The 12185-nt window shown below is 37.9% G+C and overlaps 1 protein-coding gene across 2 annotated transcripts in view; it reads left to right on the forward strand.

Annotated features, from left to right (window-relative positions):
- The window catches only part of ST6GALNAC3 (ST6 N-acetylgalactosaminide alpha-2,6-sialyltransferase 3), a 239486-nt gene that overhangs the window by 155932 nt on the left and 71369 nt on the right, over positions 1-12185 (forward strand). For both annotated transcript variants that reach the window (XM_065673600.1, XM_065673602.1), the window contains one exon: positions 3312-3721. In XM_065673600.1, coding sequence (XP_065529672.1) covers positions 3312-3721 — 410 coding nt within the window. The remainder of the gene's footprint in view (positions 1-3311; positions 3722-12185) is intronic.

Here is a 12185-nt window from a genome sequence, read left to right on the forward strand (position 1 = left end):
AAGTCCAGCCAGTAACTCAGAACCACACAGCTGCTCACTAACTCCCCTCTCCCTTTTTCCTCTCCATCTCGGTCCAGAGGTCATAAATTTGTAACAGCACAGGTTTTTCTGTATGGTCTTGCCAATCTGTATCAATCCCATTGCTGCTGGACCACCTCTACAGATGGGAGGGCAGCCTGGACTGTGTGGCAGATGTGGTTTTGGTTTCTTTGATAAGGCTCATGATGTGTTAGTGTCACATCAATTGTTATCCTGGTGTTTGTGGTGTGGACATCTGTAAACAGTTACTGTTAATTACAAAACAGATCACCAAGAAGGCGCATTTTCTCTAATGTTCTAGCTTTCATCTCCCTGTATTATTACAGTTTCTGTGTTTAAGAATTGTCTCTCTGCTTCTGTTTATCCTTAATACAAACAGTGCAGCAAGTTAAATGGAAAAGCAGCAGTTCCTCATGCAGATTTGGGCTATCATGGGCAACCTTACAACCAAAAATCTGCATATGGGATGTGGGACCCAAGAGTATGGAGTGAGGTGAGACACCAGCACATCACTCCTACTCCTCAAGAGTCATAAGGAGCTGTCAGCTGTGTCTTAGTTCAGTAGCAGAAGCAACAGCCACAACTAAGCAGGTGCTTCCCAATTCCAGCCCCTTGGGAACCCAAATCCCTGTGCCTGAATAGCTCCTGTGGGAGCCATCTGGCAGGAGAGCTACATTTGAGCAGCTTTCAAATCTTAACGTGATGGACAGCCATTTCTGAGGTATGGTGTATTAACAAACAGGAATGTCATGTTAAGTGAGGAAAATGAGAAAGCTGTTGTATGTGGATTATTGAAACTGCCCCTTTTCTCTGTGACACTTATAAACACTTACAAACACCAAAAGCTGCCAGCTTGTCTCCATATGGGGGTTCAGTGAATGAATGTTGATGTGTGTTTTCTCATATGTTGAGGAAGATATGATGCAAAAAGGATACTGAAGTCAGTGGATGATTCTGGCATCAGTGGAATGTCTGTCATGGGTGTCAGTCAGCCTCCTAAATCTCTCTGGGATCTCTGTTGGGAAATAAGAATATTAGGACATGTGCAATTTCTCTACATTGTAAAAACTATTTATTTTGAGATAGGGCTAGGAGGGGTTAAGCTTCTGCTTCTATTGAAGAAGAGCAGATTATATGTTGACCTAGTGCAGGCATTCAATATTATGAAAGTGCTTTATAAATTGGAACAAGATAAATGAATCACAACAAAAGAGTTAGAAAACCAGGGGACACAATTGCAGGAGTGAGTGTACTCAGTTTATTCAAGCAGAACAGTTACACTCTGTGAATCGAAAATGTGCAATGCATTTCTAACTAGGGTCAGAAAATCAAACAGTTCCAAATTTAAGAGAGGAGCTCCATTTTAATGAAGAAGAAGGAATATTGTGGGGAGAGAAAAACAAACAAACAAGCAAACAAAACAAAAAGCCAAAACCACACAACCAACCCCCAAACCCAAACCAACACCAATGTTGAGACAAATTTAAATGGGACTGGATTCTTGAACAAATTGGCTTTTCCTATCTAGTGGTTTCATAGTCAACATTTGTTAGTTTGAAAGTTCACCCTGGAAGGCATAAATTAATCTACTGGGACTTTAACAATTCACTTCATGTTAGGAGGTGAGTTATGCTTATGGGTTCACTTAGGTCACACAGCCATGTCCTCATAATGTATCTTAGAGAGGATTTCTGTAACTAAGCAGTAAACAGAAAGATTGTTGTGTTCAGCTGCATCTCCTGGGATTTCATCCCTGCTGTCAGAGAGCTATGCAGGACAGCTTTCTAAACTACAACAGCTATAAAAAAAATACATGGTTCTCTGTAAAGGAGACATTGCCAATGCTTTTGCATGCAGTCAGGTATCTTTAACTTCTGATGAAATGAGGAAAGAACATTTTCATGAACTACTCAAATAGAGAAATCAAACCAATCACAGTAGAGAAATCAAACCTTTGCAATTGTGAGATTTATTCAGAAGTCTTTGAGAGCGCACCTTAGCTCAGTGCAATATTTGCCATCCAAAGATGAAATCTTCTGGCTGCTGTTATAATTTGGCTCTCTTCAGATATTTATCTCTTATCCTTGCATTGTGTACAGTTATCAAAGAAATTTGATGTTTTGTCAGCCATTATGTCCTAAGGTTATAGTGGTCAAATGTAGCCAGGTTATTCATCCACTGTATGCGGTGGGACTTTGAAGGGAAATCACCACAAGTCTGATCAGAAAAGCACCTAGCACCCTGTCAGGTTAAATATCCAAAGGACATGGAAGGAATCATTCCTAACAAATGCTAAACTGAAGTCCATTGAACAAAAGATCAAGTTTGTGACCATACAAAGAATTGTAGATGACCTGTGGACTGGACTGTCTTCTGTAGGTTTGGGGGGGTGGGAGAGAGGGGAATTGGTTGTTTGTTTGGGGCTTTTTTAATAGATCTAGTTTTCCTTTGATTTAGATCTCTAACCAAGCTTTTCATACAATTGAATTTAAGGACAGGGCATTTCCTTTTAGTCTTTTGGTACAAAAGAACCAAAGGACATTTACTCTTTATACTCTGACAAACGGATCATTCAGTAGGTCCCTATAACTCTGTTAGACAACTGTTTCTGTTTTCAATTATTACTGGATAAATAGTATCTATCTGTGGTCAGGAAAGTCTGTCTTCAGTTTGCCCAGCATTAAGTTCCTAGTTTATGTGTCACCATTCCATGTGCCTCTCATTTTTCACAGATCATAACCGTTGTCTGGAGAGAATAATATATTCTTCTGTCCACATCTCTTTCCAACTGCAGGATTTTCATACTGCTAGAGTTACATCTCGTGTTTGACTTCTACCACAGATTTGGGAACTATTCATTCAGAGGCCTCAATACCATCAGTGTGTAGTTAAATTTCCAGCATTACTTTTTCTCTACTATTGCTGACAACACCATGTTAAACGAGAAGAATGCACTGATCTAAATATTGTTTTCTTTTGCTTCTTGCTTTCATTTTTTACTAGTGGGAAGAGTAAGATTTAAAGAAAAAAAAAAGGATTTTTTTTCTAGTTGGCTTTGCAAGATGGAAAACAAAGGAAAAGATTGAAACCACCTATTTCACTAAAATGGATTGCATTCAGAGCTCTGTAGTTGTAGGAGTTTCTACCAGCTCTATCACATGAGGGTTGTTAGCGTTCTTAAAGAGAAACATTGCTATCAGTCTGTTTTTCTTCTCAGTCTTCTTGTCGTACAGTGAAAGACTTGCTGTATATTTTTGTTTTCTTTCTTCCAGCCTCTACAACTTGACTGCGACTTCTGTGCCATTGTTTCAAACTCGGGACAGATGGCTGGCCAGAAGCTGGGAGCTGAGATAGACAAGTCCTCCTGCATTTGGAGGATGAACAATGCTCCCACAAAGGGCTATGAGGAGGATGTTGGGAAGAGGACAACTGTAAGAGTGGTCTCTCACACAAGCGTGCCTCTCCTCCTCAAGAATCCTGAGTACTTTTTCAAAGAAACCAACAACACTGTTTACGTGATCTGGGGACCTTTCCGAAACATGAGGAAGGATGGAAATGGCATTGTGTACAACATGCTGAAGAAAACTGTTGACAGCTACCCAACTGCCAAAATCTATGTGACAACAGAAAAGCGTATGAGTTACTGTGATGCAGTATTTAAGAAGGAGACAGGAAAAGACCGGTAAGTCCTAAAGACCAATTAGTGTCCTAAAGAACAATTATAATGTTTGACAAAAGGTATGTGAGAGAAGTCTGTGCTGGATGCCACCTAGTAAATGAATCACTAGATATGTTTTTAATGGATTGTTATATGGTTTTGACTGTTATAAGCACTTGATGAGGCAGCATCTAGGCCCCATTTACCCCACCTACGCTACCTTCTGTTCTTTCCATTTCTGTTGGCTTGAGTCCCAAAAATATTGGATGTCTTCCTGAAACATTTTCAAAGCTGTGTGTTGTTTTCAGCTCAATTTGCTATTGATTAGATTGACATTTTATTTGAAGAGGATAATCCTACACAAACAACATTTCCAAATGCACAACCTCAGGATAATAACTCTGGATATTGTATTTTCTTATCTGTTGAGATTCACTGCAGCTTTTCTTCAAACACAAAACTCAGGTTAGGCAATATTTCTGTTTCTTGGTGAAAATGGATTATCAGCTATACCGTAATAGATTTAGGTTTTTACCAAAATTATGCTGAAATTCTATTTTACCTGCCTAAGACAGTGTGTTTATGCTGCATGAGTGGGGGCTGTAAAGGAGAAGAAAGTGTGAGGACCACTGTTTTGGCTACTATGTTCAAAACAGAAATTGGATTTGTGGAATTGAGGCCACAAATTGCAGGATTTTATAACCAAGCTGCGAAAATTCTGATCCTCTGTGTTTTGGTGTGGAAGAGCACCTGTCACAGACTCACTGGAGCTTAAGTAGGAAGGAGTTTCCAGATTACTGCTGTGCCTTAGTAATACTTTTGGAAATAGCATATCATGAATTTGCAGTTTTGAAGGACTGTGGCTATTCTGACCAAACTAAAAATACAGATATTTCTGTATTTCTGTATTTCTATATTCACCAGCAGTTTAACTGGGTCCAAACTTTTGACTTAGCTTTGAAAGTAGAAGAGTTTATTCTCTCTTCTTAGATTCACTTCGTTATTGAACTGTCAGAACCTGGTTAGAATTGATTTTTCCTTTTTTAAAACTATCGAAACATAAGTAAGAACTTAGCCTGGAGGTGGTTCACCATGTGTATATGTTGCTGCTGTGATTCTGGAGTTGGAGTGAGCACCTATGTGTCATAAAGATGTCAAGGTTATCGTGGCTTCTTTAGTTTCACTGAACAAGCTGATGAACAGAGGCTAATAGAAAAAATATACAAGATCCATTCTTCAAAAAATGCTCTCTAATATTCCAGGTCACCCGCTTTACATATTAATCAAGCTAAATGTGATCATGAGTATGTTATAGAATTGCTAAACATAAATTTGCTTATATTTATGACTCTTTCGTGTTAACAGTCAGTCAGGTCACAGTGACTTTACAATACTTTATCTAAATCCTTATTGTGAGGCCAGGCCTTAGCATATCCTATCAAAAAATCTCACAATCCAATGTTAAAGCACCCTCATCTCCAGCCTAATCCATTCCTTTTCAACAAATTAACACATCATGTTATTATGCAATTAACACAATACAAATGCTTCCTTTCATGTCAAGGGCAGATTGTACTTCTGTTCTCCCAGTGCTTATGAACACAGTTCTCAAGCAGCCTATTGTCAAAGTGGCCAAGGTTCTTTCTCCTTGATCCATTACAACTACGTTTCACATCGAGAACAACAGCAAATTTCCTGCCTCATGACCCACATCACATTACGTTTGCACATGCCTCCCTTTAACACTGTGAAAAAAAAACCCTATCATTTCTCACAGCGGCAATCAGATAACATCTTCGTATCTACTGCAAGTCTTTTAGTCCTGCTTTTCGATGTCAAATATTAAGTGATGTTTTTAACACCATTTAGTGCACTTATAAGCCAGAAACAAGGGAAAGAATGTATGTGTCACCAGCCAGCACCTTCTCTATCACAAGAAAACATCTTGCAGTTCCCTACTAATCAGGGGACCTCAGTTTGGAAACTTTCATTTTCTGTAACATCTTCAATTCACAAGACCCATCTGCCGTTTCTAGGGAGAGTCATGGGGCTGTGATAGGTATGTGGCATTTGTGGAGGCAGTAAAGAGAGAGCACGAGAGATTTGTGGGTGATGAAAATAGTTTCACATGCTGTGCCAGACTATTATGATGCTCAGACAGACTCAGATTCCGCAGCCAAATATTCCTGCAGTTCCTCAGAGAAACATCAACTCTTGCTTGCAATATTAGATTGAACAGAGGTCTGTTTCAACATGTTTCCAGCAAAAATTCTGGAAGGAAACCAAGTTCAATTCTTTTTAAAATGTACTGAGTGGATTGTAACCACATCTATTTTAGCTTAATCTTAGAAAACTGTCCTTATGTACAATGTATGCTACTAATGTATAGTAAAATTTCAACAGATTTCCAGTCTGTCAAGCCTTTAATGAGCTTTCTATTTGTACTTTGTGATGTACCATCTTTTTAGGTAATTAGTGGGAATTCTGAGTAGTTACATCCTAGCGGCACTCAAGTTTTAAGGTTGTTAAGCAGCTAAAAGGTATGTGCCACAGTCACTTCTCTACTTCAGAAAAGCTCTGGTCCTGCATCACTGATGTGGGAGCTTCATCTCTGACTTCACTGAGTGCAGGTTCAAAAAGCACAGCTTTCATATTGACAGATGATTAATCATTGGCTCATGGAAGAAGTAAGAATTGCCTTTAAATAGCTTCCAATAAACAAATTTGTTTATTTTGCAGTTGTTAAATTCTAGCATTTTTTAGTTCTGCAGCAGTACAATGTGACGTGGCTTATCCACGCTGGAGAATGAACCTTGCATGCGGTGTTATGAATCTGGGGGACATATGTTCTTTCTGAGAGTCTTCATTAACGAAGCATTTGAGTTCAAGGTGGTGAATGCTCATCCTCTTTGAATAATTGTTGTACATAAATAATAGTCATTACCAGGCATTCACAACTTTTCATTAATGCATTTTACTTGGTACTGCCCTAGAGGGAGCATAAACCTGGCAGCATCTTCCTCTACTTCAGTAATGTTTTGGTATATGTATTGAGTCAAGTGAAACGATTTGAGGAAACATTAGGTAATTACTAAATGTGGCATCTTTGTATGTACCTCAGTCCAGATAAGTGGTTCTAAGGCCATGTATATCTTTGCATGCATTAGAAATACGATGCAATATGATATAACAATATTTAATTGGTAATAACAGGGAAAACTGTAGTCTTCATTAAAGCAGCAGAGCTAATTCTGGTCTGATAAAGTGCACTGAACAGCCCTAAATAGTTTTTAATTAGCTGGCACCAAAGCTGCACCACCCTTAGGGAGGGTAAAATTAATGAAAACTATCAGCAAATAGATCAATGCCACTGGATGTTATTGCCTTAGGTGAAGGTGATGAGGAAGAAAGGAGTGTCTTTTAAGGATCATTTAGAAAACAGTCTGCATTAAAAGTCACTTTCAAAGAGCAGTGATAAAATAAATCTGTGCTAATATCAGTAAAACAGCCTAATGCCATCCAGAGTGCAGACTCCAGTTGTGTTTATACCACAAACATCTCAGGCTATCCACTCAGCACTGGATATTCCAGTAGTGCCTCTGTGACACAACTCCATATTCCCTCTTGGAGCTGGTGGCTTGATCAAATACTCCTGTCCCACTGCACACAGAGAACACTGAGCCCCATCAAACAGCCAGTAACACGTGCTGATACTGCTCAAAGCATGGATTAACTTGGTGTTTGTAGTCACTCTTCTTATAAATAACTACCAAAAAGAGCCTGCTGAGCTTTGCAAGGAGATGTATTCTCAGCTCCTAGAATTCCCATTAGGAGACATGAGATAATGTTCTGCTATGCAACCAGTTTGGTAGACAATTGACTTTCTACACGGGCAGTCTTAACTCTAACAATACACATCCTATACCCAAACAATTCAATTCAACAGCATTTTATCAAGATTGTTAGCCATACAAACATGTCTACAAGAGACAGGTTCACTGACCCACATTTGCAGTCAGAGGCCGGTTTTGAAGAATTTTTGTTAATATCTTGGATCATCCCAAAGAAACTAAATTGCTTTTGTGCTCTGCTTCCAGAAGTTCTTGGTTTCCTCTGTTCATGTTGGATGGTGCTATGTGCTGGGTTGTTAGAAAACTGTTATCATTCAAGGCAGAAAGATGGATAGTTCTGATCACTGACTTCTGCATTCAAAACTTGGGGGTGTGCTCAACGTGCTATTTTACTTAGTTCTGCTCACTAATTATACATTATGTCGGTGTTATACAAGATCTATATTATATCTCTGTCATTTAGAGCTATCAAATTATATTCATCTGAAGTTCAGATTGACACTGTTAGACAACTGCAGTCATCACAGCTTCACCTCAGCTAATATGTGATTTTTGATGTGTCTGACTAATCTACATGGAGCTTTAGTAAAAATGTCATTGAAATGAATAAATGAAATTACATTCCCTGAGGCTCAAGTAGCTGCAACTTCTACTGTTTGGTGATATTCTCTGTGAATTGAGGTAGTAAAGCTGTCAGTGGTCGGCATGTCAGAGTTTTATGCCGTATTTCTGATTGTTAACTTGAATGATATAGTAATGCTATTTTCACTTTTGCACTTCCTTACATATCCATATTAGTTTCCTAATCAAGGCAATTCAGAGAAAATATAAAATCTTAGCTAGTGTTAGGTAATATTTTCAGAAAGCAGTTTTTCACTGGGAAGCAGTGAACACTGACACTTGAATCTGCCTCAGATTTTGGGACTTGGAGAGTATTTCCCATCAGTGCTTTGTATCAACATGCTTTTTTTTTTAAAAAAAAAGTATATCTAATATAATAAATAATTAAATTCTGGAAGATGAGTGAAAGTTTATTTCATTTTGAAAGGAACACAAGCAGAGTTAAGAGAAAATCAGCATCCTTAAATTCCAGAACTTTTTGAAGAAGACAATGGAAAAACTGATTCAGAGTGACTTATAATGCCTTGTTAAAAAAGTCAAAACACTCTTAAGGCCAAAAATGAATTGTAGTTTACATTTTGATATAGCCTTTATCATGATGATGTAGTGTTTGCTGCTGGACCAATATAGGCACCAAAAAGTTCTCAACTGCCTGTGTGCATCATGGCAAACCCCAAAATACGTGTTTCATATAGTGACCATTTTTCAGGTGCTTGATGGTGGATCTTTCTTGAACCATTGTTTGGCACTTCCACTCTTTCTTTTTATAAAGTAACTCCTTCAAAAAATGCTAATGGATTTGTCTGTCTTAATTCATAGAGGGTTTAAATAGTTTCGTTGTTGGCTAAGACTGCTTTATTACCTGAAAAAACGAGGGTCTAAAGCGTGAAACCTTAATGAAATAAATAGATTTTTCATTATAAAACACTTAAACCCTCAACATCTATTGCTGTTTGTGGTCAATCACCAGACGGCTAACAACTGTTTTGGGGTTTATATTCACTCTTCCATTTCCTAGTAAAACACCAGTTGTTCCTCAGTGTCCTAGATTTATTCCCTGCAGCCCATTAGTAACTGCATTTATATCTCTTTATGAAGATTTTCCTAATTAAGATGAACATTTTTCTCTATTAGGCAGATGGAACTCAATAGAAGAAGTCCGGTTTTTATTAGCATGCCACTAAATGCTGTGCAAAGCACCAGCCCTTTTGTTAAAAAACACAGCTCCTACTATATTACACTAATTGCTTAGTAAAGTGAAACTTTATTAAAAAATATCAATATTAACTAATATTTTGTGATAAAACTGTGGCTGCATATAGATTGCTGTGGGCTCAGAGACCTATTGATTCTCTGGTGGTTGCTGACTTTAGCCATGAAGTTATTTCTTTTTACCTAATGATTTAAGTCAAGAAATACATAATCAGGATTTACTTTATCTTTGTGCATTTTCACATCTTCCTTGAATTAATCCAGTATCTATTACATTTCAGTTATCACATCTTCTTTAAGTGCCACTGAATCAATTTTCTGCTCCTGACAAACTGTGTGTTAAATCTTTTTACAGTGTTTGGAACTGTCCTAATTACGTGCACACCTTTTCCCTCCAGTCCTTCAAATATCGTGCAACTTTTATGGTCATGAGAGTGTTGCTGGTACCTCTCATGAGCAACGTTGTAGATGAGATTCTGCTTCAACATTTCTCGCATCCTGTGAACATGCACCTTCTGAAAGGGTTATGTAAATGAGCGATTCATATGCTCGCCATCCTGGTAGCACTGTGGGTCACAGTGGTTCCAGTTTGCTGCTGGTAGGGAAGATACTTTCTAGTTGCAAAGGCAGAAATCTTGTAGGGAAAAATTAGCAGATGAATAGATTTTGATTTAAGCCTTTGGTGTTCATAGAAGCTTAACTGGATCATATTCTGTAGTTCAATGTTTTTGATTTTTCAGATCACAGGGCTTAAAGTAGACCTTGATTTTCCTAAATGAGCTTAAAATTCTAAAGGAGCAGAATTAACTAAAAAAAGAATCAAGGTATTAATCTATTTCTGTAACTCAACCTTGCTGCCAGGTGAAATAGTTGTCTTTAAAAAACAGAGCCATTACAATTGAAATCTTTACTTCTCATCAGTTGTCACACAGCAATGCTTTCCTAAGGTATATTAAGTCAATTAGAAAATAAGTGCAATGGTGCTATTGCTTTTGTACGATACCTGTTGGTTACTGATAACTGTGGGTTTTCTAATGGGAGCTCCCTAAAATTCACTGAACTGTGTTTACAGCATTGAGCAAAAGGCAACAGGCTGCAACCAAGCTGCATGAGATGCACCGGGAGATTTTGTGTTACAGAGTTGCTGCTCAAGGGAGGACAGCAGCTTTAGGAGATAGGGAATAAAACACTACAGTGGTTTGTTGCTTCAGACAGAGAATAGTTTCTGCACATCTGCCCGCTCACTAGCTAGTAAAACTTAGTAGGAAAGACTTTTATAAGAAAAGGTGTTTGAGAACTAATTTCAAATATCTCACTGATCTTTTCTAAAGATTGTTTTCTCAAAGCTTTGAACAAGTAGGCAACAGAGCAAAAGAAAAACTGTTTCAAAGTAGAAATAGTTTAGCTTGAACTGATGTCAGAGTATTTTACCTTAAGATGTAGAAAGATTAGTAAACAAATACTGCACTAAAAATTTAATTGGTACGAAATCAAGGCCATGTAAGACCTCCTGCACATAGGTGGGAGGAAAAATGGGGGAAAATGGTGAAATTTTGTGTCTCATTAAACTGATTTAAAACCCAATGTTAACTAGGCGCTTACTTATGCACATCTTGAGTATGTATTTTTACCCATATAAAACCAAAACAGATGTTCTACTTTGTTTTATTATGTATCTGTTATCAGGTGTCCCATATAAAGAATTCAGGCTGCAGTTTCAGAACAGTGAAAATGTACAGATGTATATATATGTGCACATGGATTTATAACGGACGTCTTTGAAGGTAACTAGGATTCATAGCCACACTTCTCAGAGAATTTGATGTGCTATTGGGATATGCTACAACCTGCACTTAGAAACAATCACTGACTGCGTCCTATGCAGTTCCTGTGATACTCAAATTCTCTGAGCTTTTAACAGTGAGGCAGATATGCATTTAAAGAGTAACATACACAGGAGCAGCATGTGAAATTCTTCTCTGGCATTCACACCTTCAGGAGGTTTTAGAAGCTATAAGAGTTTGGAAAAACATATCTAGAGCTGTGGGCATTTATTTTGAGTCTTGAGGAATGTCAAATAATTTTTCTGATGTCTTGGATATTGATCGACATGCAGCTTAGCTTGGGTATAAAAGGAGAATACTTTTTTACACAGGTGTTCAAGGATTCAACCATTGTATTTTCAGTATTTTGTAAGCAAGTCTTGTTTGTAGTAGCTTTCAGTACTGGGATCACATATCAGAGACAGCACTCATCTCAGAACCTGAGCAACGCTACCCAGTACATTAGCATTCAGTAAACATGCAACTGCTATAGAAGAAAAGGTTTCTAAATGCCAATATTTGTTCTTTGCAAGTTTGCTGTGACCATCCCATCCTGGTCTTTGGAGAGTTCTTTCTCTTTGTTTTTATCAGCCAACCCAGCAAGCATATTCTCTCTGTTATAGCCATACTAGTTAAAGAAAGGAGGTGTGAACTTCCTGTCTAATAACATTCTCTACATGACTCATTCAAACTTTCAAAGCATGGAATTTGCTGCAAAACCTTAAAAATTCTGCAGGTGATGTCACTAGTGTAGAATAAGACACAGAAAAAGGAAAGAAAGTGATAGCGGATGAAATCCTAAGAAACAAACAGCATGCTTTGAACAATAAAAGCAAAGATAAATGTCAGAAGTATGTGCTCTGTGTTCAGTTTGCTCTCCATATGTTGTTTTGGAGTTTTCCTTGAAGTACCTTCATTAGAGATGCTAGTGCTCCTGTCCCTGAAGAGCATCCCAAACATTTTCCATGAGAACATTTCCTA

The sequence above is a fragment of the Lathamus discolor genome, chromosome 3 (genome assembly GCF_037157495.1).
Source record: "Lathamus discolor isolate bLatDis1 chromosome 3, bLatDis1.hap1, whole genome shotgun sequence".
Lineage (NCBI taxonomy): Eukaryota > Metazoa > Chordata > Aves > Psittaciformes > Psittacidae > Lathamus > Lathamus discolor.